Source organism: Rhipicephalus microplus, unplaced genomic scaffold (genome assembly GCF_043290135.1).
Source record: "Rhipicephalus microplus isolate Deutch F79 unplaced genomic scaffold, USDA_Rmic scaffold_21, whole genome shotgun sequence".
In the NCBI taxonomy this organism is placed as follows: Eukaryota; Metazoa; Arthropoda; class Arachnida; order Ixodida; family Ixodidae; genus Rhipicephalus; species Rhipicephalus microplus.
This window is the reverse complement of record NW_027464594.1, coordinates 9,765,593-9,791,935: the sequence shown is the minus strand read 5'-3', so window position 1 is coordinate 9,791,935 and position 26,343 is coordinate 9,765,593. Positions and strand designations below refer to the sequence as shown.

The following is a 26,343-nucleotide window of genomic DNA, read 5'->3' as shown; positions in this document are numbered from 1 at the left end:
TATTTTTGTGAAGACAGTTTTTATTTTCGTGTTATACCGATTCCTGTGGTAGAGGGATCAGTCATGTTTGTTTATCTTTCCCTCTCGGCAATCCCTGTTACCCGTCTTCCCCCCACCCCATGTGCGGAGTAGAAAACCGGTTAGTAGCGCCATGCTTGCCTCCCTGGCACGCGAAGAAAGAACATGGTCGTTTTTGATCTCACACTATCACACTTTTTTGACGCACGAAATTGTCTCCAGCTTATGGTCTCATGGCTGACACTACAGCGACGTGCTTTCGGCCTCCTCTGTCACAGGAGGCAGGGCTTTGTTGACTAAGACAGGCACGCCACAGTCCTGAACAGCTGTCTCCTCCGCTGGAACTCTTTTCGACGACAGGCGACCACTGATCCAGAGTACGATGTTGAGGATCAATGCGAGGGCGAGCATGCCTGCCATAAGTTGGAAGAGTCCGTCGTACGAGCCGACCTTGTCGCGGAAAGCGCCTGAAAAACACGAGAGAACGATATACCTGCTGTGCAAGAAGTGACACGTGAACTGTACATGCTAACTACAACAGCCGCATTTTGATGGGGTCGAAATGTAAAAACACCCTTTCACATAGACTTTGGTGCAGCATATAGAAATTAAGCTTGTGCGAATTATTCAGGGGATCTGGCACGCCTGGTAGTTATATCGTAGTTGTGGTACGTAATAACGCATCATTTAAATTGAAGATTCGTGATACCACATTTGTATGTTTGAAATTTAGATTATTACGACGCCCGTACTCTTTTTTACAGAGAAAGCTGTATATGGCTAAGTGAAACGAAACATCGTCCGGCTGCGCCGTCATGAGCGTTTTGCATTAGCTCGTGATGTCGGTTACGTCATTTACAGCGTTGTACCCAAGCACGCACGCCATTGGCTGCACTGTGAGTTAAGTCGCGATGTTAAACACTTGCGAAAACACGGCGTCAGTGTGATAATAGCGGGAGCTCATTCACCCGGGTGAACGCCCTCTTTAGACGGCAAATTTTCCAGCGCCACTTTGGCTTTGGTGGCGACTTCTGTGACCGCCTGTGGTTCGAGAACAACCACTGGGATTAACGCATTGCGAAACGCATTTAACCGCTCATTACTCTCTTCTATGACCGTGATTACGTGAGGCACAGTGGGCGGCATGTAAAATAAACACTGAAGTAAACCCAAGCCAAACGTGCGTCAAACCTCATTAAGAAGCACGAGCATGTAACCAATATTTGTGAAATGCTTCTGTGCAGTGTCGGGTTAAACCCACCGCTAAACACCGGCGCCGATCGCTTGAGCTTTTGCTGGTTAACTATTTGTACAAAGTGCATGGTCGGCGAAACTTTTACTTACAATTGGTTGCTATTTAATGTTGTTCTTTAAGGATTGATTGCTCTTTCGTGCCACCTAGTCGCCTATATAATTACGTCTTATGGGCACACCACGACCAACTGAGGTGTATTGATTATCAGTCAGACAGTTGTGGAATCGGTTGTAAAGGGGAAGAATAAGATGTGCTCATATTGAAACGGAGTTAATGGAGGTCATACACAGCGTAACACACGCAACAAATACAGTGTTCTTGCAAACAGCTCATAGTTACCTCCAAGTGATAGAGGAAGTTAATCCTTCTTGCAGCAGTTGTCATTTACGATATTGTAGGCATTGTAGGAATCAAAGTATGTCGCCGTCTTGGGCGGTATTTGGTGCTTCTTTGCTCTCTGCTGCCTGCGACTTTTACGAAAGGCCGACACGAAGATGCCTGAAGTTCAAAGCCGTTAGGCTGTATTTGTCTGATGGTTTCATCATCTTACCATAAAATATTTCCACTTACCTATAACAGGTGGCCGAACAAAACTTCCCACGGCCGTAACGAGTGCCAGAACTCCGTAGGCCATTGGCATATTCCTTGTGCCCAGCTCTGTGGAAAGACTTTCTGAAGTGCCAACCAGGAGGTAACCTACGGGGAGTCCCAATATGGCAGACACCACCAAAAAGGCAAGCTTTCCTGAAACTAACGGCATAAGCGCCGAAACGATGGTTAGCCAGAGATAGCACGCAGTGAGCAGCGACATAGTCGACGTAATTCCATAGTCGCTGAGGAAAGGTACGAATAACCTGCCGCCGGCGTCCGTGGCTGATAAGATAGTCAGCGCAAGGACAGCCTCGCTGACCGGCACGCCTATATCTTCACCGAGGTCAAACATGACTGCGAGGTATGAGTCCAAGAAGAAGGTATACGTGAAGGAGCTAAAGGTGTGCAAGTACATCCGCGGCGCGCTCAGCACCTCTTTGAGGCTCTTCAGCGCCGAGGAGGGTGCTTCGACTTTGGACACGTCGACAGTCGTCTCCTGAATGTCTCCGGGCTTGCACAGGCCGATCACACTTATTACCGTTCCTCTTCGCGAGTACCGCTCTGGCTCGTTCAGAGACGGCCGTTTGGCCGCAAAAATGGATCCAGCGACACTCATCATGGTTCCCCTTCTTTCCATTGCTGCACCCTTTGGCGAAACCATAGATACGGTGGATGTCACCTCGCTTTGCGGTCCTTCTCCGATGATGCTGGTCACTGTGCTCCTTCGTCCGGATGTGATCGAAGGATGGTACCCGGATGTCCGTGAACCTGGTGTGGCCGAGTTGCTGCGGTCGCTGTTAGCGCGTGATGCAGTTCTTCTCGTAACGACGTCGCCTACCAACTGGGTTCCGTTGGTCGTCGTGCTCGGTTGCACTAGTGTGCTTCTCGCAACGCTCGTTTCCATCGATTGTCGCCTTGCGAGCGTCGTGATCTGATCTACTTCGACGCTTATTCCGCCAGGAACCTCGCCAACGTTGTTGTTGCAGACCACAGAGTTGCGCCTAATGCCACCGTTCAGTACCTGCGAATTCATAAGTGTGCCCCCCGATGACGGAGCTTGCCAGAAGCTCACGAATGACTACTCATTACAGAAAAGAAAGAAGGAGAATTTTGAGGGCTTCTTTTTGTTCGTTGTACGCAACGTTAATAATAACAAACGATGCCAAGGTCACTCAGTATGAGAAGATAATATTTGTAGTAATTATCATACAACTGTTCAATTGAAAGTTCTAGGTTCAGTCTGTACCGGCGGCAATTAAATAATATTTTCTCTACCTAACTTTAATCTCGTTTATACTTTTATAACCACAAATAACATCATGTAATAGGCACCGCACACTAACCAGAGGGAGCTGCGTTGCTCACACTGCCCCGTCTCAAAGTTTCTGGCATTCGCCGTTAAGGGCATGCCGAAAAGAGCCGCGTGCTCTCGTCCCCAATGTATCCCGGGCAAAATCCGCTGACAGATGCAGGGCGCGAGACGCGCGCGTCGTGTTCTATTTTTACCGATGCCGTTTCAAGGTTTCTTATTTTATCCGCTAGGCTATGCACAGTCTCCTCTGCAAAGGAGACTGTGCAGCAAATTCAGTGACTTTGTGCGCCCGCTAACTACAACAAAATTGTTCCGGTGAAAGCCCAAGGCATATACGATTCGCCCCATTCGAGATAAGCGCGCACATGCATGAGCGTCCACAACAGCAACTCCCCCCACCCCCCTGGCTCTCCGCGAGGTAAAGTGCGCGGGGGAGATGAGAGTGCGCGCTGCCACGTCGTGACGATCTGGCGACAAGTGGTAGATATTAATTGTTGGCCGTTTCGACTTTGAAGAAGGTGCTCTTTCGAGGCTCAATAGCTAACGCCTTGCACCCACAAGCAAGAGGTCGGACGTTCGATTCCGCGCGCCAAAGTTATTTAGGGGCGATGCTTCTAAAGCTTTTCCTAGCTCGTTGTGATTCGTGTTCGCCTAGTTCGGTGAATCAATCAGCAGGTGCGGAGAGATGGACGGACAGACAGAAGCACGCGCGGATGCTTCGCCCCATTCATCATCATTCACTGCGTGCACATATGCTGTGATTTTTTCTGGATTATTTTTCTTTCTTGTATTTTACTATACATAGCTACGTATACATATGCGGTGCATGACACCGACGCCCACGTCGACGTCGACGCCGGCGGCTAAATTCAGCCGAGGCTGTCCATATAATTGTTGTCTCAATGAAATGCAGGAATTGTAGTTCACCTGAACGGAAGAGTGCTCCTTCAGTTCAGCAGTGGTGTCCCCGAAGCTGTTCTCCCAAGGAGGGTCTCGTAATAAGATTCCCAAGACGGGCACGTTGGCGAGGCAACCGCCTAGCAAAAGAAGGGTGCCGCGAAGTCCGTACTCGCTCAGCAGCAACTCAAGCAGCTTCGGTACCACCAGTGACGTCATAGGCGGGCCGGCCAGGTTCAAGCCCAGGGCGATGCCACGACGCTTGTCGAAGTAGCGGGTCACGGCGACGATGCCGCAGCTGACAACAATGCCATGGCCGGCTCCTTTAGCATGTACCAAATGAAAAAGTGGTTGCACAGTGCATCTGATCGTTTAGTTGGAGGGGAATCAACACTGACAGTGAACAATTACGTGAGTGAATTTCAAGAGACTTATGGAAATAGTTAATTAAACTGAGTGTTCAATAAACTGAATATTCACTAGAATACATAACTGCAATAAACCTTGCGAATATCAAGTCAGAAGAGTGAAATACCATTTGTATGGAAAATAATTCTGTAATCTTCATTTGAACTAGAATAACGAGGTGGTCCAGAGCGAGTGCGTTTGTTTGCACTGAATATGACTACCCTGGCAAAGCTCCGCTTCTGTATCACGCTATCTCAAAATTTTCTAATATATTTTCTAACCTCGGCTTAAGATGCAGGATTTTACGTGCATCAGCCATTGTAACTCCTCGCACTCTTGTTCTTTTGGTCTCGGATGAGCACCAGAAACAATGATAGTTGCTGGCAGGTACTGAAGTGCATGTGTTGGCTTTCGCCAAGCGCTCATTGAAATATCTACTGCTAGGTTCAATAAATTGATCACAAAATTTAGCCTCGGTGCACAGATCAACTTCGTTCAATTAGGTATTCACTATTCAGAAATTTGTTAAACTGAAAGATGCATGAAAAAATGCATACTTCACCCGCCGGGTATTTCCCGTAAGTTCGCTATTCTGAAATAACAATTGAACAGACTTTCGTTCAAGTGAGAGTTCTCTATTCTACCAGAAACGCTCTACACGCACAGAGATAGAGGTAATTTATTGGCATCTGTGTGCTTGTACGATGCGCCTAAATACCAGAATTTTCTACCAGTAAGGCCAACTCTCAAGTAAGAATAATCATTTTCTGTGTTCAGTGACTAGGTTTACAAAAGACACCATGAAAATGAAGAGGCTAGTGGCACGCATCTTCAAATCTGCATCGAATGTAATTGATAATTCCTTTTAAACAGTTTCTGATGTGCCTTTCTTAAAAACTTTGTATAAATGCTTCTCATCAATCGAACATTGCGTATAGGTCTCCTAGTAATATTTATGACAGCTTTTCGATGTGCTGATGTAAATGTGGTTTCGTACACTTTAGATTGGACCCATCCGGCTGTATCTATGATTGCTCAGCATTCGGCGTTACATATATTCTTTAGATATATTTTGAAGAAAGACGACTTCTTTATTAGGCACCCAAGCCGAAACAGATGGGCAAGTTCAAAGCTAGAATAACAAAGCTGTAAAGAATATTTTTCATTCTGTCAATCCCTATATAGGATAATGCAGCTTCATGCGCAGTTAGCTGCTGTTTCTTCATCCTATCAACATTTTGAGCTGCACAAGATATTTTGGACACTCACCTGTGATTACCCCAACCGTAAGCACTAGGAACAGCGTAGAAGTCGCAAAGAATGACACGCTGAATCCGATGGACATCATAATTCCACCAAGGATGATGGTACATCGTACTCCAATGCTTTGAATTAGTGCTCCAGCTATAAGACCTAAACAAAGATGGAAGTGAAAGAGTAAATGTCGTGGATCACTTTTCGTTTTTTATCTTGTACGTAGTGGTCCACGTATGCTACGGTGCGTGCTGACGGTCGCATATTGCAATGAGCATAATTGGAAATTTCTTTCGAACTCGCGATCATATGAGCTCTGTAAAAACTCACGACGAGCTTGGTGTCCTGCTTAACATCTCGCTTACGAAAATACCCAGTTGGACCAGAATGTACGATGAAATTGTCATCTTTGACTGGTAACTCTCTGAGGAGTTAAAATGTGGTAGGCCGCGGAAAATGATTTATTACTAAATTAAATTGTCTGTGTGATCTATACTGCTTTTTATCACTGTAGTCTACACACTGAAGTGCTAGGCGAAACAGCTTACGGTCAAGCGCAATCCTGTGTGCGGCGCGACCACCCTTACTACGCAGCCGCTCCTCTTATCTCTCCTCTCCTACGCTTCCCCTCTCTCGCCTCGCAACGCCAACGCAGGCAGCGTCTCCTAACCTACGCTCGTTCCTGCCCTCTTTCTTCTCTAGGCATTCCTCCCCGCGGTGTTTACACCGTCATTGAGTATGCGCGTCCCCTCCCTTCTCTCTCGCGTCGCCTCGCAACGCCGAAGCAAGCAGCGTTTCCTAGCCAGCTTCTTGATTGGAAAAGCCTACTGCGCACGCTGCACAACCGTTCACTGGCCAGTTCTTACATATACAGGCACTAGATTTTGACCTCCAAGGTAGTGCCCATGGGAAATTTCTCCTCTGCGTTGTTGAACAATAAAAATTTGTAGCGTGCACGTGAGCTTAAAGGGGACGGCGGGTCTCTGTGCTCAATCGGAGTCTGCGGCCTGCCATTCCCCACTAGCAGCGATCGGCATGTTCCAGTAGCAAACACCGGTTCATCATTGCGTGCTTTGCACTTCCGCAGGTTTTCTCTCCGGCGCAACGCCGCGATGAGCGCCAGCGTTAACGTCGCCGCCAGTGTAAGCATTAGCGCTCGCGGCTTCGCATCTACACAAAGTTACTTTTAGCGGGAGATGGCGTAATTTTTTTCGTGAACATTGCGAGTAAAATTTTTATTTAATTTACCCGACGAAGCGTATTAAGAAAGCTAGCAAGTTTATCCAGCACTTTTCATGTTTTCGCATAAGGCACCAGTCATTGCGTCCATATATTGTAAACGTATAGTTTTCATAAGCGTCAGAAAATCGCATGTTCATGAGGTCGAGCCTAGGACCTATTCAGATCCTTAATATCATATTCTTAACAATCTAATCACAGGCTACCACGTGGTCTAGATTCATAAACCTTCTCACAACTTGATAGACGAGGACGTTGCCAACCTCTAGTGTACGTTTTTAAACATACGGCAGCTTTTACATGCTCTCCCCGCTCTAATAAAAATGTGTTAGACTGCAGTCACGTTAGCTGTGAACCGGTGCTGATATCATGTCATTTCAATAGGTTATAAACTACTCAAATAATTATCACCCCAAACCTTTGATAAAGCTACCGAGCACATGACGCTAATTCAAAGTACAGGGCAGAAATATTCAACTAATACGAACTGACAGGATGATGGTATTATAGCATAACGATTTTACAGCGCCGGCTGAAAATTTCTCCACGAACCATTACCATATTCGACCATCATAGCAGAATGTATTCAAACATAATGGTGGGTGCAGTCGTGTGTCTCGCGGAGTGCACAACTACTCCAGCTTTAGCCCTTTTAAATATATGCTGCAAACATCACGACAACGAAAATTCAGCCATTTCTCTGCCACTCATTCAAGAGTGCAACCAATGGGAAGCTTTTATAAACGTGGTCTTTGTGAAGGAGTCTTTATTATGGACCCTTTGCCCAGCAACGCGCAGTGAACTGAAATGAAACTTGCAGAAATGATTTGCGTATAGAGCCGGTTAAGTATACTAGTAGAACAGCATGAACCGCTTTGTGACATATATTCCACCGCGCACGTCATTAAAAAATAAAATAAAGTAAATCAAGAGTTGCTCACTAGTTTGCAGAAATTTTAACACAGCAACAGGGTGCGCCTCGCCTGACCTGCAGCAAAAAGGTCAATGCCATACATATCTTTAAATCGCAGCTTGCTAAGATATAAATAAATGTTAGCCTTAGTATTGTCAGCTATAAATAAATATCAGTCCACTGGAAGTAAAAACGGCCAATACGGTTCGATTCGTGCTGATTCTAGGGCTCTGTCAATGAAAATAAAAGGTAAAAGGCCACCGCATGAATGCTTGAAAGGACTCTGAAACTTTATATGTAAGCGGCACCGAGTTTCTTCCTATTTAAAAGCACGAAAAATTGACGCAGCTGTCAGAACGAAAGCAATGTATTTGCATTAGCTATGAAGCGCACGTGCATTAAAAAGTCATGAAAATACAAACACTTCGTTCTTGCGTAGCTGACAGTGCCGTTATAAGTCGTCCACTAAATGCAGCTCTACAACGCTTTAATTTCAGTCTTTCACAATGCATAGGACGAAGACGAGCAAAGAGGAGACACGCAGAGCACTGAACTTTCAAGTGGCTTTTATTTTCCTGCCACATATATGCGCTGTTCACAGCATAAACAACAAAAAAAGAACAGAGCCGATGAGCTGTATGAAGAACTCCACAGATCCAACGTACCATAGCAATCGATGTCATGCGAATCGTACGCAGGAAAGGTGATGGAGATGCAATTCATTTTGTGGAGCTAAACGTGACGAAATGACATTAAACATGCGTACGAATGTTATATGCACAGACGTGTAGTTTAACAGTCCCATAAGTTCTACATAAGTCGTTTTTTTTTTTACATTTGTCGTTGCGTAATGATGCAAAGAGCAACTTGTGTATTACGAACACCAAAGCGGTAAGCTGAGATGTATAGCGCTTGTGCTTGCGAGGATGGTAGCCCTGGACAGGTCTAAGTAAAGATCAACGTAAGCGGCTCGTGGTTAACACATGCAATGCGTATAAAATTAGATGAGCAGCAGTGCAACCATTATACTGATGCTTCACCTATTCTTCGACCCCAGTGCAGGGTAGCATATCAGACACTGCCTTCCTGCTAACCTCCCTGCCTTCATCTTTTTTTTTTCCTTTTTTTTTCATTCATCTCCTCTTAGTCATCAAATTTAGACCTGGATTGGGTCTTTTTCCAAACGAATTTTGAGGCCTGGCATGGCTCTGTGTTAGAATACTTGACTGCCACGCAGAATGCATGGGTTTGAATCCCGCCGGGACCATAACACACATTCTTTGCAACTTAAAAGAGAGCAAATGCGAGCCCGTTGGTATACGTATTCTTAATGAAAAGCAGTGCAAAATAAAGACTGACAAGAAGTCACACAGGACCAGAGCTGACTTCGAACTGGTTGGTTTATACATATAAACGAAAAATGAGGGGGACTGAATCTATCAAATCTTCCGGCGGCACCAGCATCTAGTGACACATTATCAGTATTTTGTGATTAGAGCTTAGTTTTTGAGATAACTACGTTCCTTCTCTGCCAGATTAATAGAGAGCATGCTGACACACATTTCATCTTTACAAAACACACATGTGCCACTAGACGCCGGCGCCGCCAGAAGATTTACGTTTCCTTCTCTCACGTTTTCCATTTCTATGTACACGTACGCCCTTTGCAATAAACCTATCAGGTCGCAGAGCGCGCTGGTCCTGTGTGATATAAGCAGCTCTAAGTCACTGTAATTTTAGCTAAAGAACACGGGAAATTCACGCAGTATAAATGCGGTCAGAATCACCGAAAGGTATACCGCAGTCTAGGGCATATGACTGTGCCACAGATGCCTAGAGGAAAGGGTTTCACGTCGTACGCGATGGAATTTTCCCATTATTCATATCATCACCAGACTGTAATAATCATACAACTTCTTACCCTGCCACGCTAGCATTGGTATACCCGAAGTTTAGAATGTGATTCCTAAAACACCCAGACGTAGGCGGATAGATAGATAGATAGATAGATAGATAGATAGATAGATAGATAGATAGATAGATAGATAGATAGATAGATAGATAGATAGATAGATAGATAGATAGATAGATAGATAGATAGATAGATAGATACTAAAAAGTGTTGCAATACGCAAAGAAACGCTTCAATTTTCAAAAAGCTGTCAGGAAAACAGTATCCCATCATCGATATCGCATGTTTTCCGATACACATTCGCTTTACTTGCTCGAAAGAGCAAGCGAAGCTATACTGATGCGATTCATATCACGTTCAAGATATACCGGGCTTCCATTATTTCACGTGCTGTCCTATTTTTCTTTCTCCGGGGGACCCGCGTGTTATCGCAAAGAGGCTGGCACGCGAAATTCCGGCAATGAACTCCCGAATGACCACCGGTAGCCTTGTCTAAATTGTACCCGGGTTAATTTCTTAAGACGTTCAATAGAGCAGCTTCCGGCCTGACTGACATATTCACCGTGCGAAGATACCGGTATGCAATAGACTACGTATTCTTGACATGAACCTATATTTATGCTTGTTGGAGCACTTTCCAGGTTCTTGTGCGAGAATTCACCTGACGGCATACTTTCAGAGTCTTTTCGGGGGATGGAAGAAACATTCACCCTGACTGACTTGCCAATGCGCTTTGCGTTGCGGCTAATATGAGGCACGCGGGATTACTGCGACTTTCTTCTCTCGCTCTTGTGCTGACTCACCGGAATATGCTGTAGCACAATCAGCATCCTTGATATCTTTCCACGTTTTTTTCAGCAAGGGACCTTAAAGGGCGCCGTTAACACTCTTTGGAAATACGAAAAACGGGCGCGTTGTTCTTTCCCGGCGTTTCCAGTCTTTGCGGCACAATTCGTGACGCGGTCTGTTTGCTCACGACGCCGGGACGAAACGAGCTATCGGCTGTTCAGTTTACGAAAGGTATTTTTTGTTGCGAGTTTTCACGTAGCATGCTTTGTCTTGGCATGCAGTCGCGTGCCCGGTCTGCTCTATTTCGCATAGCAGCCGTGCGCGATAAACTGAATTCACTTCGTTTGATGTAATACCGCCTTATGTAATACCCCCTCTAGGGGGTATTTAAGGTAATAAAGTGAAGTGAAGTGAAGTGAAGTTTTTTTTTTACGTTTGGGGCTGCGCAAGTGGACATGGCAGTGTGTAGTCGATGAAGGAAGGCAGGAAGATGAGTGAAACGGAAGCAAGAAAGGAAAGAAGACGAGAGAGAGGGAAGTACGGATGTTAACCAATTTGGCATAACTGGTGTGCTGCGGCTACCCTAGCTGCACAGGGGGAAGGGACGGATTGGGGAGATTGAAAGAAGAATAAAGAAAGAGAGGGGGAACATACAAGCACACAGATAACGCCGCAGAGAAGAGCGGGTGTCTTGGGCGGTATACGGCATCACAGTCTAGAGCCGCTCGTTCAAATCTGTTGTTTTAGGAACTTAGCGACGCCTTGTTTGTGATTGAATTCTCGTTGACCTTTCGGGATGACATTTGAGAATAGTTTCCAGTGTCATCATACTGTTGTAAAGGCGAGCGAGCGTGAATGACAGGGATAGTCTCTGCACAGCGTAGGGAGGACATTTGCAGAAGATACGCTGCAAGGTATCCTGCTTACCGCGTGTGTCGCAAAGAGCGTTGTCGGCCATCCCTATGCGAAACAAATATGACTTTGGGAAAGCCACACCTAGAGCTATAAGCAGCATAGCAGATTGGCCTATCTTCGACGGAGTCCAGTTGGCTCTGAGATATTACTGCGATGCGTTTAGGTGTGTTGCCAATAGTTTTGGCATTTTGATGGGTGCAGTGTCGAGTGCGAAATAGTCTTTGCGAATCTTCGAAGCATGGCAGTAGCATCAGACTTTGAAAGAGGCATGGCATCTTTATTGTCACCTTGTAAAGCTGACCGGGCAGCGTTATCGGAATATTTGTTACCGATCACGCGTCAGTGACTTGGCAACAATTGAGATGTCACTTGTTACCCCTTCTCAGTTGACGTATAAATAAGCGTTTTATCTCGAATAGAAGGTGTAAGTATGGTCCACACCGCAGGGCTGACAAAGGAGATTGTAGGGCTGCTTTGGAATCACTAAAAAATGACTATTGCTGCGGTTGTTCGTGATGGACAACACAGTACACCGCGAGGAGCTGCGAGTTCTGCAGCCATTGAAGAATTCTTGGGTGGTCGGTCTTAAAGCTGACCGTTACACCTCTTACTAGGACAACGGCTGTTCTGGACGAACTTCGGATGGTCGTGGAACCATCGCTGTAATTATGCACGTGGTCGGCGTAGTTCGCGTGCAGTACAACAAGAGACAGCTGTTTCAGGACAGGTGATGACTGCTCGGATTTTTTTCTTAATTCATTCTACGCTGAGGTGCACTGCATGTTAAATCAATCACCAAGGTGAATCGATGGTCTTAATACTGGGCTGAAGCTTGATGGTAGGCTGGCAGGGTAGCTCGATATTTTTGCGCTCTATGATGCTTACGGTCCTTCTGATGCGACTTGTCCACGCGGGCGCGCGCGATCACACTGAAAAGCTGCGCATTCAAAGAAAAAAAAATGGCCCCGTATATGCATGTTTCACTAAAAATATCGACAAAGACGAAAGTCTTCAGTTTGTTTATTTGATGTTCTATGCTAGAAAATTGGTGAATGTAATTCGGAGGCATTGCGTGAGACATGAGCACAATCTGGCAGTAATCTTGGAAAACGAAAGAGTGACCTCCCATAGCAAGTGCACGGCGTGGGCCCACAATCTCGGAGGCAATAATTTGTAGAATACAAGGTGACGGGTAGGTGCCACCACCGTATTGTCTTAGCAAAACATTTGAAACACATGCCTTTTCGTGCATAAAGCCCCGCTGCGGCGGTTTAGTGGTAAGGTACTCGGCTGCTGACCCGCATGTCGCGGGATCGAATCCCGGCTGCGGCGGCTGCATTTCCGAAGTAGGCGGAAATTTTGTAGGCCCGTGTGCTCAGATTTGGGTGCCCGCTAAAGAATCTCAGGTGGTCGAAATTTCCGGAGCCCTCCACTACGGCGTCTCTCATAACCATATGGTGGTTTTGGGACGTTAAACCCCACATATCAATCAATCATTTTCGTGCATAGAATTTCATTGTCAGCGCAGCGTAATCAATGCTACATTCTTCGGAGTACAATGTATGCGTTTATGTATGCGTATGTATGTGTATGCCTTATGTATGCGTATGTATGTATGAAACACGCTACAGATATTGACGTGTCGAGGTTGGGCGTCACATACGAGCAATATTTTCTGTTATACGACAAAATGCGCAAATCTGAGCGCCAAAACCAGATGTGTATTAATGGGTGGTGGGGACGTGGTTATACTTTAACTTTTCGGGTGACATACATACTAATCGACCGACCGATAGACAAACCAAATTTTTTGCGTCGATGTGCCCCTAAAAAGCTATCCTCTTTCTTGAAAAAAGTCACACCTTTTCCGGAAAGGCGAAGCAATGAATGCGACAGCAACGAATTCAGATGTCACATGAAGAATAGCGAGGAGAGCAAAACGTGCCCCGCGTTGCTCACGCACAAATGACGTGCGAGGCGTACTCACAGGTACAGATGAACGCAAAATAAGTGTCTCAATTGTTACTTCGCTGTGTCAGAAAAGCGAGCCGTTTTCGCAAACGGAGACTTTGCAGCAAGTGTAGTGACCTTTGTGCGCCCAGTAACTACAACAGAATCGTTTCGGTGAAAGCCCAAGACATCTGATTTTCCCAACCGTGAGATAAGTGTGCGCACGCGTCAACGTCTACCTCTCCTCCCACACAATGCGTGCGAGATCAACGTATGAACGCGCGTCGCGACAATCTGGCGACGCGCACTCATTACGCCATGTCGCTGGTAAGGCTGAAAACGCCATAGTTCCCCTGAGATCGGCATCGCCAGCGGCAAGTGGTAGATACATATACAGTGAATGACGATGGTAACCAACGCCGACATCAGCGACATTGAAGCTGAGAGTGTTGATATAAATGCTATCGCAATAAAAGGAGTGTTCGAGGTAACGAGTCGATTCTAGGGCTTTCGTCGGGACGAGTAACGAGAGAATGCAACTGCACCGTGCGACAAATATTTGTAACTACGCTCGTACTCGACGGATTGTAAAAAAAATTGCGACAGTGCATTCATGAAGCAATAAGCTTTTTAGTGAATCTATTCCAGGTTTTGTTGGAGATTTCTTGCAGAGCCCCCTTAGAAATAATGCTGGCGTCTTTGGCTCCGGCACTCAGCCACCTCAATGATAATATTTGACCTCCTGCGTTACGATGATGCAAAGTTTATGATAATGGGCAGCCAATCCACCAAGTCAATTTTGATGATGGCGCGAAACTATTTTAGCAATTATGAAGTGTTTGTCAAATGATTATGTAAGGTGGTGCCACGTGGCCGCCGGGGCGCGCCAACGGACGCACGTCGCGTGGGTCGCACCTCGCGTCGGACTCTACAGCTATAGCCTCTGGATAAAAAAATATTGGCCGCGTATCTGTGTGCTTCACTGCTAATATTGTCGAAAGTCTTGTGCCGGCTGTACTACATGGGTCCTCGAACATGTCTGGTAGAGTCATCAAGTGGGCATTTATGTTTTTGCCTTGCCTGAGACCACGCCTCCCATATGTTGAATTGGCCACATCTGGCTGGCATTGATAAAACAAAGGAGACACTACGATAGATATGGTCGCCATCTAGCTGTGTCGTTGGGAAACATGAGCATGTGCAGAACCCTGGGCCACTATGTGGTGCTGCACCATATGGCACTATATGGTGTAATATGGTGCTGCCAGGTGACAGCACCATATCGTTGGCAGAGGGTTTTTTTGTGCATTGCATTTTATTATCAACGCAGCTTATCAAGCACCAGGGTGTTTAGAGTTAAGTAGCTGTGTATCTTCCAGTAAGTGAACACACCACCTAATAATTACGTATTGATGATGCACCTTCAATATGCGTAATATTTGCTTTTTGACCTACAATGTTTACAAGTATGAACGCAGTCACCACCAGTTCAAGATGGGTAGGCGTTCAGCAAGTGCTTAAACTTTGACCGAGTGCCAGAGCTGTTTGACAGACAGACAGACAGACAGACAGACAGACAGACAGACAGACAGACAGACAGACAGACAGACAGGCAAACAGACAGACAGACAGACAGACAGACAGACAGACAGGCAGGCAAACAGACAGACAGACAGACAGACAGACAGACAGACAGACAGACAGACAGACAGACAGACCAAAATTTTTGCGTAAAAGTAGCACAAGAAATACTATCGTCTTTAAAAATCCTGGCACCGTGATGCAGCACTCGGGCTTTGCTTAATTGCTGTGCCTGTCGTGTCGAATCATGCAAGAAAGGAGACACGCGTATCGCGTTCCGTTCTCACTGACCATGTCTCAATTGGCACTGGCGTTCGCCGACACACTTTATATACAAAGTGAGGCGCGGACTAACGGACAGGTGCATGGGCGAACGGACGGTTGCACGCACAGAGTACAGTCTATCCTCCTGAACGCCAGAGCAAAGGCTGGTGCACACCGGCGACTTGCAGGGGTCGTGCGACCATTCGCGACTGGCGATTAAAAAGCGACTTATGTTCACACCAGCAGAGGCTGCATGCGAGTGACCGGAAGTGGCAAAACTGGGAGTCACTTGGCAGCAGCGGCGGCAGTCTTGGAACGTCGCTTATACCTACCTTTCTACTGATCGCAGATACTATCGTCGACACGCACGTGAAGCTTGTCTTGGTGGCAACATCTTTCGCTCTTTTCCGGAAGGGCGGCGTCGGTCACAATCGTCTGTGACGTCACTTCAGGGAGCGACTGTGCCGCCAGGGCTCACAAGTATTTCAAGAGGATCATCGGCCGACGTCCTTCACTTGGCAGCAGCGGCGGCAGTCTTGGAACGTCGCTTATACCTACCTTTCTACTGATCGCAGATACTATCGTCGACACGCACGTGAAGCTTGTCTTGGTGGCAACATCTTTCGCTCTTTTCCGGAAGGGCGGCGTCGGTCACAATCGTCTGTGACGTCACTTCAGGGAGCGACTGTGCCGCCAGGGCTCACAAGTATTTCAAGAGGATCATCGGCCGACGTCCTTCACTTGGCAGCAGCGGCGGCAGTCTTGGAACGTCGCTTATACCTACCTTTCTACTGATCGCAGGTCTGAAATTCTTTTGTATTTTTTTTTTTTTTTTTTTTTTACTGTCGCTGCTGCTGCCATCCAAGTGTATTGTACTGTCTTTTGCCATGACCTTATCCCGCTCAGAGGTGTACAAACTTGTGAAGGATTTAAGACATGACCTGACTGAGATGCGTCAGTCGCTCGAGAGGGAGCTGCGGAAGGAGCATCGTGAGATCAAAACTTCCCTTGATTTCATGAATAATGCTTTTGAGGATATGGCAAACCAGCTGAAAAAAATTGAAACTGAAAATGCCGAATTGAAGGCAGCCAACAGCTCCCTCACGGATGAATGCGCGCTTCTAAGAAACAAAGTGACTGAGAATGAACTTAGGATCACTCAACTAGAACAGTACTCTAGAAATAGGAACATTGAGATTAAGGGTGTTCCCATGACACAAAACGAAAACCTGAAAAGCGTACTTGCAGCTATTGGAAATTCAGTAAATGAACCTGTTTCCGAAAGTGACATTGAGGCTTGCCACCGTGTACCAACACGGGACGCTTCACGACAAAATATTGTAGTGCAGTTTCATAGCCGCTCAAAACGAAATGCCTTGCTTGAAAAAACACGACAGAAACGTTTGACCACGGCCGACATCGGACACCAGGAACGCCATCCTATCTTCATAAACGAGCACCTGTGTCCCGCATTGAAAGTGCTTCTCGGAAAAACAATTTGCAAGAAAAATGACAAAAACTGGCGTTTCTGCTGGACGAAAGAGGGCAAAATCTTTGCAAGGAAAAATGAGTCGTCACGTGTCCTACGCGTCACGAAGCTCAGCGACCTTGATAAGATAGAGTAAGTCGAGTACGTACATACCGTTTCCGATATGAAATATGGAAAACCGAGTTTTGTCGGTCTCGGAAATTTGCAGGTTGTCACAAAACAAATATTCATTTTCTGCACTGCATATTAACACACAGTCTGCTAGAAATAAAGAGGAAGAAATACAATGTTTGTTATCGCGCATGGATTTTCAGTTCGAGATCGTGATGTTTACCGAGACATGGTATCGCGATGCTACAGAAGTGATCAAAATTCCAGGATATACTTCTTTCTTCGTAAACCGCAGCTTTAAAAAAGGAGGCGGGGTCATGATGTTAGTGAAAAATGGCATGAATTGTGTTATTGTGGAAGAATTTTCAAGAGCCACTGCTGATTTTGAGGTTCTCACTGTCAAAAATGGTGCTAAAGTGTACAGCGTTATGTACCGTCCACCTCATGCGAGTGTGTCAAATTTCTTCACATTTTTAGATAGTTACCTTAGTTATTTTAATGATGATGCCAGCACTGTCATTCTAGGAGGTGACATAAACATAGACTGCTTGCAACAATCAACAAGTCATGATGAACTTTCTAGGATCTTGGACGCAAACAGTTATATTAATGCAATCAGTCTACCTACACGAATACAACCAACTTCTTCGACACTACTAGACGTCTTTATTACAAATATTTCACCCGAGCATCTTAGTTCTGGCGTCATCAGTTCTTCTGTGAGCGACCACCTACCCATTTATCTACTATCGGCGCAAACAAAACCCTCCACTGCGTCACGACACCCGTCCACTAAATCTTACAGACAGATAAACTCTTTCACGCTGAATAACTTTCGCTCTCATTTGCGTGTAACAGATTGGGGCAAAGTATTAGAAGTTGATGAACCCGAGACAGCGTACAATGAGTTCATAAATATTTTTAAGGCAGCGTATGAACAATGTTTTCCACGTAAATTAGCGAAACGAGCTCGGAAAGCCCGTAAGCCATGGGTCACCGGGGAACACCTCAAGAGCATGAAAGAAAAAGACAAACTGTATCAGATCTTTATGAAAACAAGAGCTTTAACAGATTTACACGCTTTTAAGCGCTTCAGGAACCAACTGAACAAACAGCTCCGAGAAGCGAAACAAATTTACTTAAGCAATCTTTTCACCCCAGAAGTCCTTAAAAAGCCACACCTTATGTGGAAACGATTGAACACTGTGCTACACGGTGACCCCCAAGAACAATCCACTTTATCAATTAATAGTAACGGCGAAGAATTAACGAATGCACGCTTGGCGAATTCCTTCAACGACTTTTTCACATCACTTGTGAATAGTAAGCACGATCCGAATTGCATTCAATATTTAACAGCACCGATACAGAAAAGCGCATTCTTGTGTCCGACTACTGTGCATGAAATTATAACATCTGTTTTGTCACTAAAAAACAGTATGTGTACGGATGTTCATGACTTCCAAATCAGACCTATAAAATTTGTAATCGATATTATCGCACCAATTCTGGAACATGTTATTAACCTCATGTTTTCTGTTGGCACATTTCCCAAACAACTACAGATGTCAAAGGTAACTGTAATATTCAAGGGTGGTGACATCAATAATTTCTCCAATTACAGGCCAATTTCAATTATTCCAGTCTTTTCTAAATGCATTGAGAAATTGATATATAAACGCATGTCCAGTTTTTCAACGAAGCATAGCATTATTACGCCTTGCCAGTTTGGCTTCCGGAAGGGATGCTCCACTGAGATGGCTCTATTACGCCAAAAGGAGCTTATCTTACAATCTTTCGAAGATCATCTCTGTACACTAGGCATATTCATTGACTACTCAAAAGCATTTGACTCAATTAACCACGATTCCTTGTTTGAGAAACTGCAGCATTATGGCTTTAGAGGCACTTTCTTAAAACTTATAATTTCTTACTTTAAACATCGCCACCAGCAAGTCACTATTAATGGTTTTGTATCCGAATTCAAACCAATTAAGGCTGGTGTACCTCAGGGTAGCATTTTGGGCCCATTGCTCTTTAATTTATATGTGAATGATATAGTAAATATTTGTGCTAATACTAAATTTATCATTTACGCAGATGATACAAGTGTTTTTATTACAGGACGTGACCCTTCAAACCTCATTGAAAAAGGCAACGTCGTCCTAAATAAAATTCACACTTGGAGTATCGCCAACTCTTTGAACCTAAACGCGGCTAAAACGAAAGCTGTTATATTTCGGCCTCAAAACAAAACACTGGGCATCACAAACAGTCTAAAGTTAGGTACATCAACTATAGAATTATCACGCGTTGCTAAAAGCCTGGGAGTCATTTTTGAAGAGCATATGACGTGGACAGATCAAGTGAATGCCACCTTAAATAAACTTTCAAAAACTGTAGGTATATTGTCAAAGTTTCGTTACGTCCTGCCTCAAAACATAAAATTGTTAATTTATAAATCACTATTTTTGTCTAACTTATCTTATTGTCACTTAGTCTGGGGCACGACCACCAAAACCAACGTTCAGAAATTACACAAACTTCAAAAGAAAGCCATTCGTAACATCGTTAGTGCCGCATACGATGCCCACACGGAACCGATTTTCAAGGCTCTGCACTTATTCCCAGTACATGAGCTATATCACACAATTTTAAACAATCGCTATAAGTCGGCTATAAAAAATAACGACACATTTTTCACAGAATTGTCGGCGCTAACTCGCGCTGAACATGTGCGAATTTTGAGGACTCGTGAAGTCTGGAGATTACCAAGACCACGAACCAATTACGCAACACAGATGTTGAAATATCAGCTACCGCTACTACTTAACATATCCGAAAAACATAAGTAACACTTCCGCGTACTCAATTCGCATGTGTATGATGATAAAATGTACCTGTGAATCTCTCTCTCCCCCTTCATTTTGAACGAGTGCATCTCTGTATACTGTACCAGTGCCTTTTCTCGTATACCAGTGCCTTTTCTCTGTATACTGTACCAGTGCCTTTTCTCTTTATTGTGTACATTTTTCAGTTCCACTAGCTCGCTTATGTTGTTGCAATGAAGATAACTGTTATGTGCCCGTTTTTGCCTTTGTACGTCACGATTGTACGCCACTCTGTACGCCACGTTTGCCAAGCCCGGGGGTACGGACCCTGTCAAGCCTCATCTATGGCTTTTTGTCCGTACCCACCAAGCTCCACTGAATGTCTTTGAAGCTGAAATAAATCATGATTGATTGATTGATTGATCTCGTTATCAGCGAGAACTCTGGAGACCAGCGCCGATCAGCCAATCACCGCCAGCTGAGTGAATGGAGCGAACTGAGCGCGCCGTATTTATTGTTTTCATCCGTTCTCGCACAGCATTAAAAAAAATGGCAGCATATCCACGGAGTGAATGATGGGGAGTGGGGCGAAGAATTCGTCCATCCATTCGTTCTTGCTTCCGTCCGTTCCTGCGTACGTCTGTGTAACCGTCCATGCGTCCATCCACCCATCCGTGCGTGCGTCTGTTCATGCGTCCGTCCCTGCGTTCGTCCATGCATCCGCGCCTGCGTCCGTTCATGCGTCCATCCGTGCATCTGTCTGTGTGTCCGTTCGTCCATCTATTCAGCACTCCAAGTACCACCATCTCGCATCTTTTCATCATATATTTTCCATATAGAAGCACCGCCATCCAGCGGACATTTCAAGGACTAAACGGGAGGTGGCACATGCACACTTTCTTACGGCTTGCGCTTCGGGTTTACTTCCCACCTTTAACCACCTCGAGTTCACGGCATATACTAGTTCACTGTATTCATGGCTATGCGGCCCAACGCTCGCTAAACCGAGGTTACACCCAGCGAGTATAACGTAGCAACCCTTTCTTGTCAGATCGTGCTCAATGTACATGCCAATAGCTGCTAATGGGGATCGCAGCGTGCGCGTTACCTAAAGGCCGAATGCTCCTGTCTGTCATTCCCCCTTAGCAACCATTAACATGTGCATTGAGCACTATCTTTTATTGTTCAACAACGCACAGAAGAAATATCTCACCGGAACCACCTTGGATGTCAAAATCGTAAGGACCGCTATTTCGGGTATGTGCCACTGGTGGTTCCGTTCTACGAGGGACGCACAAGCCACGCCATAAGAAGCTTCGCCCCTAAACAAGTAGAAAACGAAAATTGAGCATCGCTGGTTGGTTCCAGCAGCTTCGCGACTGCAGTCGTGCGACTGAAAAATCGGTCAGGAAGCGACTAGCCAAAGCGGTCGCTTTGCGACCGTTGGCGGCCATTCGCGACTGTTTGCAACCTGTGGCAAATGGTCGCGTGACCGCTGCTAGTCGCCGGTGTGCACCAGTCTTAAGCCCATGGATTTTTCTGCAACTTGTTTTCAAAACTGGCTTTTCCTGAGTGACCAGCTGTAATGTGTCACGTAGATTTTCAATATTTGATTTTACTTCGCCTCCACACGTTGTGCAATATATTGGACATTGGAAATCAAAGAGCTTTGTTGGTGAACATAGAGTAAGCCAGTGATTGAAAAAAGAGACATCTCGCTACAGAACCATACTTTCATTTGCTGTTTTCAAACCGAGAACCCTATTATTAATGGTAATATTTTCTCAGCAATGATATCACTCATACACTCTACAGAGAAAAATAAGTAAACATTGAATGCAACAAAGAGTTAACTGCAGCGGAAAACGTATTACTCTGCGTAAAGTGTAAAGAGCGCACGAGCATACTGTCGTGCTTTAGTAGTCAGTGAGACCAATGCCCAATATAATGAACATTGTCGAATGCGTCACTTGTGCACAAACACTACCTTCTTTTTAGGTCAAAAACGAATTTATCTGCGTGCTTCTATCTCTTACGAACAAAAATCAGTGCTTAAACACGCTTTAAGACGTCCTGGAATGAATATAACTCCACACATTTGAGGCGACATCTGTGAAGCCGTTCGTGCCATTTTGAGTGCTCCCGAAAGGTGAGAAACAACCCGACTTCGACTGAATTCACTAGATGGAAGCACAGGTCCCACAAGCAGCCGAGAAAATGTGTCTGGGAGGAGGCAAGTGCTTCGAAAGCTGTTATGTGCTATGTTACAATGCCCATTATATTAGACAAATTTCTCATCGTTGGGTCTCAGGAGGTGAGACATAACATGCATAATTTAGACACCCTAGCACGTTTGGAAACAAATGGCCGCTACTAAAAAACGAGACACAGATAGTATTGGAAAGTTGTCCCACCCCGTTTGAATACTAGTATAGGAAGCTTGCATGAACAACGGCGACGTTATGCACCCTGGGTAGGCAGCCATTTTTTGTCGAGGCAGCTGGCGAGTGCAGCAGCGCAGTAATGTTTGCGAGCGTTGACGTAGCTTGCAGGCGTGATCGGGTGTGAGCGCGACGCAAACGTAACTCCAAGAATTGTCGTGTACGATGTCAGCCTCACCGGAAGACTGCACCGCAGCGCTGTGCCAGATGTACCTCTGGCGGTACGAAGAGGAGCCGACTATCAGCTCCGAGTCCACCCATTCACGCTTGGTGCAGGCGGCTGTGTAAGTGACGTGGACTTGTGGCCGCGCGTCGACAGCTCCTATATTCATGAATTTCTCCTTCCGAGGACGAGTTTGATTACCCCAGAGCTGTTGAAGTCGAAAGGCAATCAAGGGCCATAACCCTGTGACAAGTGGCTGGTTGTGGGAGTGGTGGGTGAATAAATTCGCCGCTGACACTGTGATCATCGTCACTCAAGTAAGCGGTGTTAAATTAATTGATTTTGCCGTAGATGCTAATGTTTGGTTCTGTTCAGGTTAAACTCCCAGTGTGTTAACAAGCCCGCCATCGACGTCTTGTTCACGGGCAAGAGTGATGGCGAGATCCTTGCCGCGCACTGCACATGCAGGCCGGTAAGAGTGAAGCCTGCTCGCTTCCCACAGCGTCGTTATTCTACGTGGAGTACGACGAACGTGCACGAGAAGAGCACTCCCCAATTTTTTAACACCTCTTGAGTGACGATGACCACGGTGTCGGCGGCGAGTTTCTTCACCCACGGCTCCCGCACTCGGCCACTCTTCACAATGTTGTGACCCTCGAGGGCCTTTCTGGACTTCAACAGCTTCCGGGCAATCAAACTCGTCCTCGGAACGAGAAATTCACGAAAAAACTCCCAAGCATTTCCCCGAGGGTGAACATGGTTAAGTGCGAATACACGGGGTGATGCTATGAGGGGTATTTATTAATTCGCACTATTATATTTATTAATCACACTATGGTGCCTTTATGGTGTAATGGTTCCTGGGAATCGCAATTTGATCACACGGGGGAGTTTACGTTAACTCACTGGCGAATGCCAACGGATTTTAACTTTACTCCCCCTCACGACCCGCTCTCGACGGGAGACTGAGAGAGAAGGCGGGCGCGCGAGAGAGAGGGGTGCGCGCGCAGCTGCAGCGAGTGAGGAGAGCGGAGGAGCGAGCGAAAGGGGAGGGGGTATAAGGCGCGTTACTGACACCGATATCAGCGTCGCGTCCGTGGCTTATTAGGCACTGCACCGTGTCGCCTGTAGGCAGACAGAAATTAGGTGCTTTCTTCCTTTTCCTCATGAACCACTAACAACAACATATTCGGTAGAGCGTCGCGCTGCGGCCCGCCAAGTTCTCTTTCTTAGATAGAGAGAAGACTGCGGACGCCGCCGACGGCGGTGGATGGTTTGGGGTCGCTTATAAAGTGTATTTACACTTAATATCGGAGCTGTCGACGCGCTGCCGCAAGTCCACGTCACTTACAGAGCCGCCCGCACGAAGCGTGAATGGGTGCACTCGGAGCTGATTGTCATCTCTTCTTCGTACCGCCAGAGGTATATCTGGCACAGCGCTGCGGCGTAGTCTTCCGGTGAGGCTGACATCGTACACGACACTTCTTGGAGTTACATTTGCGTCGCGCTCGCACTCGACCACGCCTGCAAGCTACGTCAACGTTCGCAAACACGACTGCGCTGCTGCGCTCACCAGCCGCATCTGAAAAAAAAAAAATAATAACTGCCTATCCAGAGTGCATAACGTCGCCGCCGTTCATGCAAGCTCCCTGTAGAGCGTTTATGTAATTCATTACCATCATTGTTAAACCATCTTCAGTCAATTGAGTTTGATTTTTTTGTTGCTCCTCAGCTGCACTTAGATCTATGTTTGTATAAGAAAGCTGATTTTATTGATCCTGGCGTTCTACTCTTGTATGCTTTTTTTGCTGGCTGTTGTATATTGCTTTTATTCTGCGCTAATTATATGTTCACATGTTTTCGTTTCGTGAACTCTTTTTTTTTTGCTGTTGCCCACATGCCATACATTATTTTGGGCTACGGACTAGTCGAGCCGCCTCTCGGCAGCTTTTTTCCGTCGTCCTCCATCTGTGAGATTGTACAAGGTGGAAATAAATCTTGAATTTGAACAAAAAAATCAATTTGTTTAATATTCATATTCGCGCTATGAGCGCTTCATGTGAGGTATATGCGAAGTCAGTGTTTGGGCCCGACGGGAAGCTACGACAACCACGACGTCAAAGGACATCGTGCGAGCCTAATAACCCTGTCAAACGGACAGCCCTAGCCGTGGTTTAGCTAACTATAATTACGGCTAACCGCGGTTAGAGCTAACATGGTAGGGTCATAACGCTCAATAATGCCAGTGCGTTTGGCCAGCTTGTGGGATCGAAATTGTTGCTGAAGCCGTATATCAATGACTTGTACATTCAATATCGTCTCGTACAGCATTTCAAAGAGTAACAATGGTTTGATCGCAGTAGTTGCTGCCTCTTTTGCATTGCTTGTAACAGATAGCGCCGGTATAAATGCATATATTACGAATTATTTTATCTTTAGAAGCGTCATTTGTGGTGGTATTGATTATGAAGACTCCATTTACGCATTCTGAGATGCTCATTTACTACCTGTGGAGCTCCGCCTGTCAGAAGTTCACGGGTGGTAGGCGCCCGCTAGCCATTTGAGTGCGTGACCTGAGTCCGCTTATTTATTTACCAGAAAATGAAAAAGATTCAGAACCCGTAATCTCAACTTGTGGAATACTGTTCAGGAAAAAAAAAGAAAGAGCCAAGTGCAAACAATGCACTAGGATTGTAGTACACCACAACACACACTATATATAACACAAAACGTAAGCATTTTCGTGTATAACCTGCTTGAGCCCAAGTACTGGCCTGCAGTATTTTAAATACATACATAAATAAAAATACCATTACAGAGATCAGCAGGATATGACAGGTGGCTGTATGGCATTATGATGTCATACAGCTACCTGGCGAGGATAAGTGCGCGCGCCCACAGTTATAGATGGGAGAGGGCGGTAAACGGATCCCGACGGGCGCCTGACATATATCCGGACTAAGAAATGCATTCGCATTAAAAGTAACTAGTATAAAAGCAGAAGATACGAAAGAGGAAGTACGGCTAGAAAAGTGTGGAAAAGACATGGGTAAGTCACATTACCGGTCACGTAGTAAAAGGCCCCGTAGAGAGAAACAGGAAAGGACGCGTCGCCCCGGCTTGCACCGAATGTCTCCATGATGGAACTGAAGAACAATCCGGTGCATCGGTAAAAGCCGGACGCGATGAAGTTGATCACAAAGCATGTGACGGCTATGGTCCAGCTCAGCCTTCCGTCAGGACCCGTGGCGTCGGAGCTCCTGTTAACGCTGTTCGGGCACTTGAACTCGTAAGCGCTGTCATCGCCGTGACGAATGCCCGAATCCGGCTGTGGCGAGAACAAATTGACGAGGCATGACATCTTATGGTACATGGATTTGAAGTTCTAAAAAAAAACAACTACAGATTTATTCAGCACCTAAAGTGCAAGATATAGCCAGGAAACCGGATAGTTTTCCTGGTTTCCGCGATATAGCGAGTATTTAACCAAGACCCTAATAAATGTGTAACCTCATCAGGGCATACTGTTATTCTAGTACATTGCCAGTAATAAATGTACATCACTACTAAATATCCTAAACCGCGCCGAAATAAAACATTTCGGACATAAAAGAAGTGTCAACTGCGGAAAACGACAATATCAGAGAGTCGCAGAGCCGGTACTACGCAACATCTCTTTGTATAAAAATAATCAGCTCTCACGTGTTTGTGCGGTCCAACGTTAGACTCGGTCATGCTTTCTCTTGCTCTTGCCTGGATTGTGCACCGCACTGTACAGAGTTAAAGACTGATTCACTCCGTGACCTTTGTGTGGCGCGTTCTCGTGTATGACGTAAATAGGGAAGCTTTGCTGACGCCGGAGACGCGCTGGAGTGCATTCTGCGAGTGTACAGTTTGTCGAGGCGCGCTGCTTCGATAGGGTCAACAAACGTTTCCAAATAATCTCGAGTGGGATTTACGCTTGTTGTAGTTTCGACGCAATCGACTAGGTCGAGAAACGCCGCTGGATG

General features: G+C 45.8%; 1 protein-coding gene across 1 annotated transcript; it reads right to left on the bottom strand.

The window, feature by feature from the left end:
* On the bottom strand, positions 1-26,139 carry LOC142785341 (uncharacterized). Its single transcript, XM_075883822.1, has 6 exons — positions 26,036-26,139; positions 25,397-25,661; positions 5,751-5,894; positions 4,104-4,396; positions 1,844-2,885; positions 1-485 (listed from the first exon to the last, which is right to left on the bottom strand). The coding sequence occupies exons 1-6, from the start codon at positions 26,066-26,068 to the stop codon at positions 262-264; spliced, it is 2,001 nt and encodes a 666-aa protein (XP_075739937.1). The 5' UTR covers positions 26,069-26,139; the 3' UTR covers positions 1-261.
* Positions 26,140-26,343: the final 204 nt, after the last annotated feature.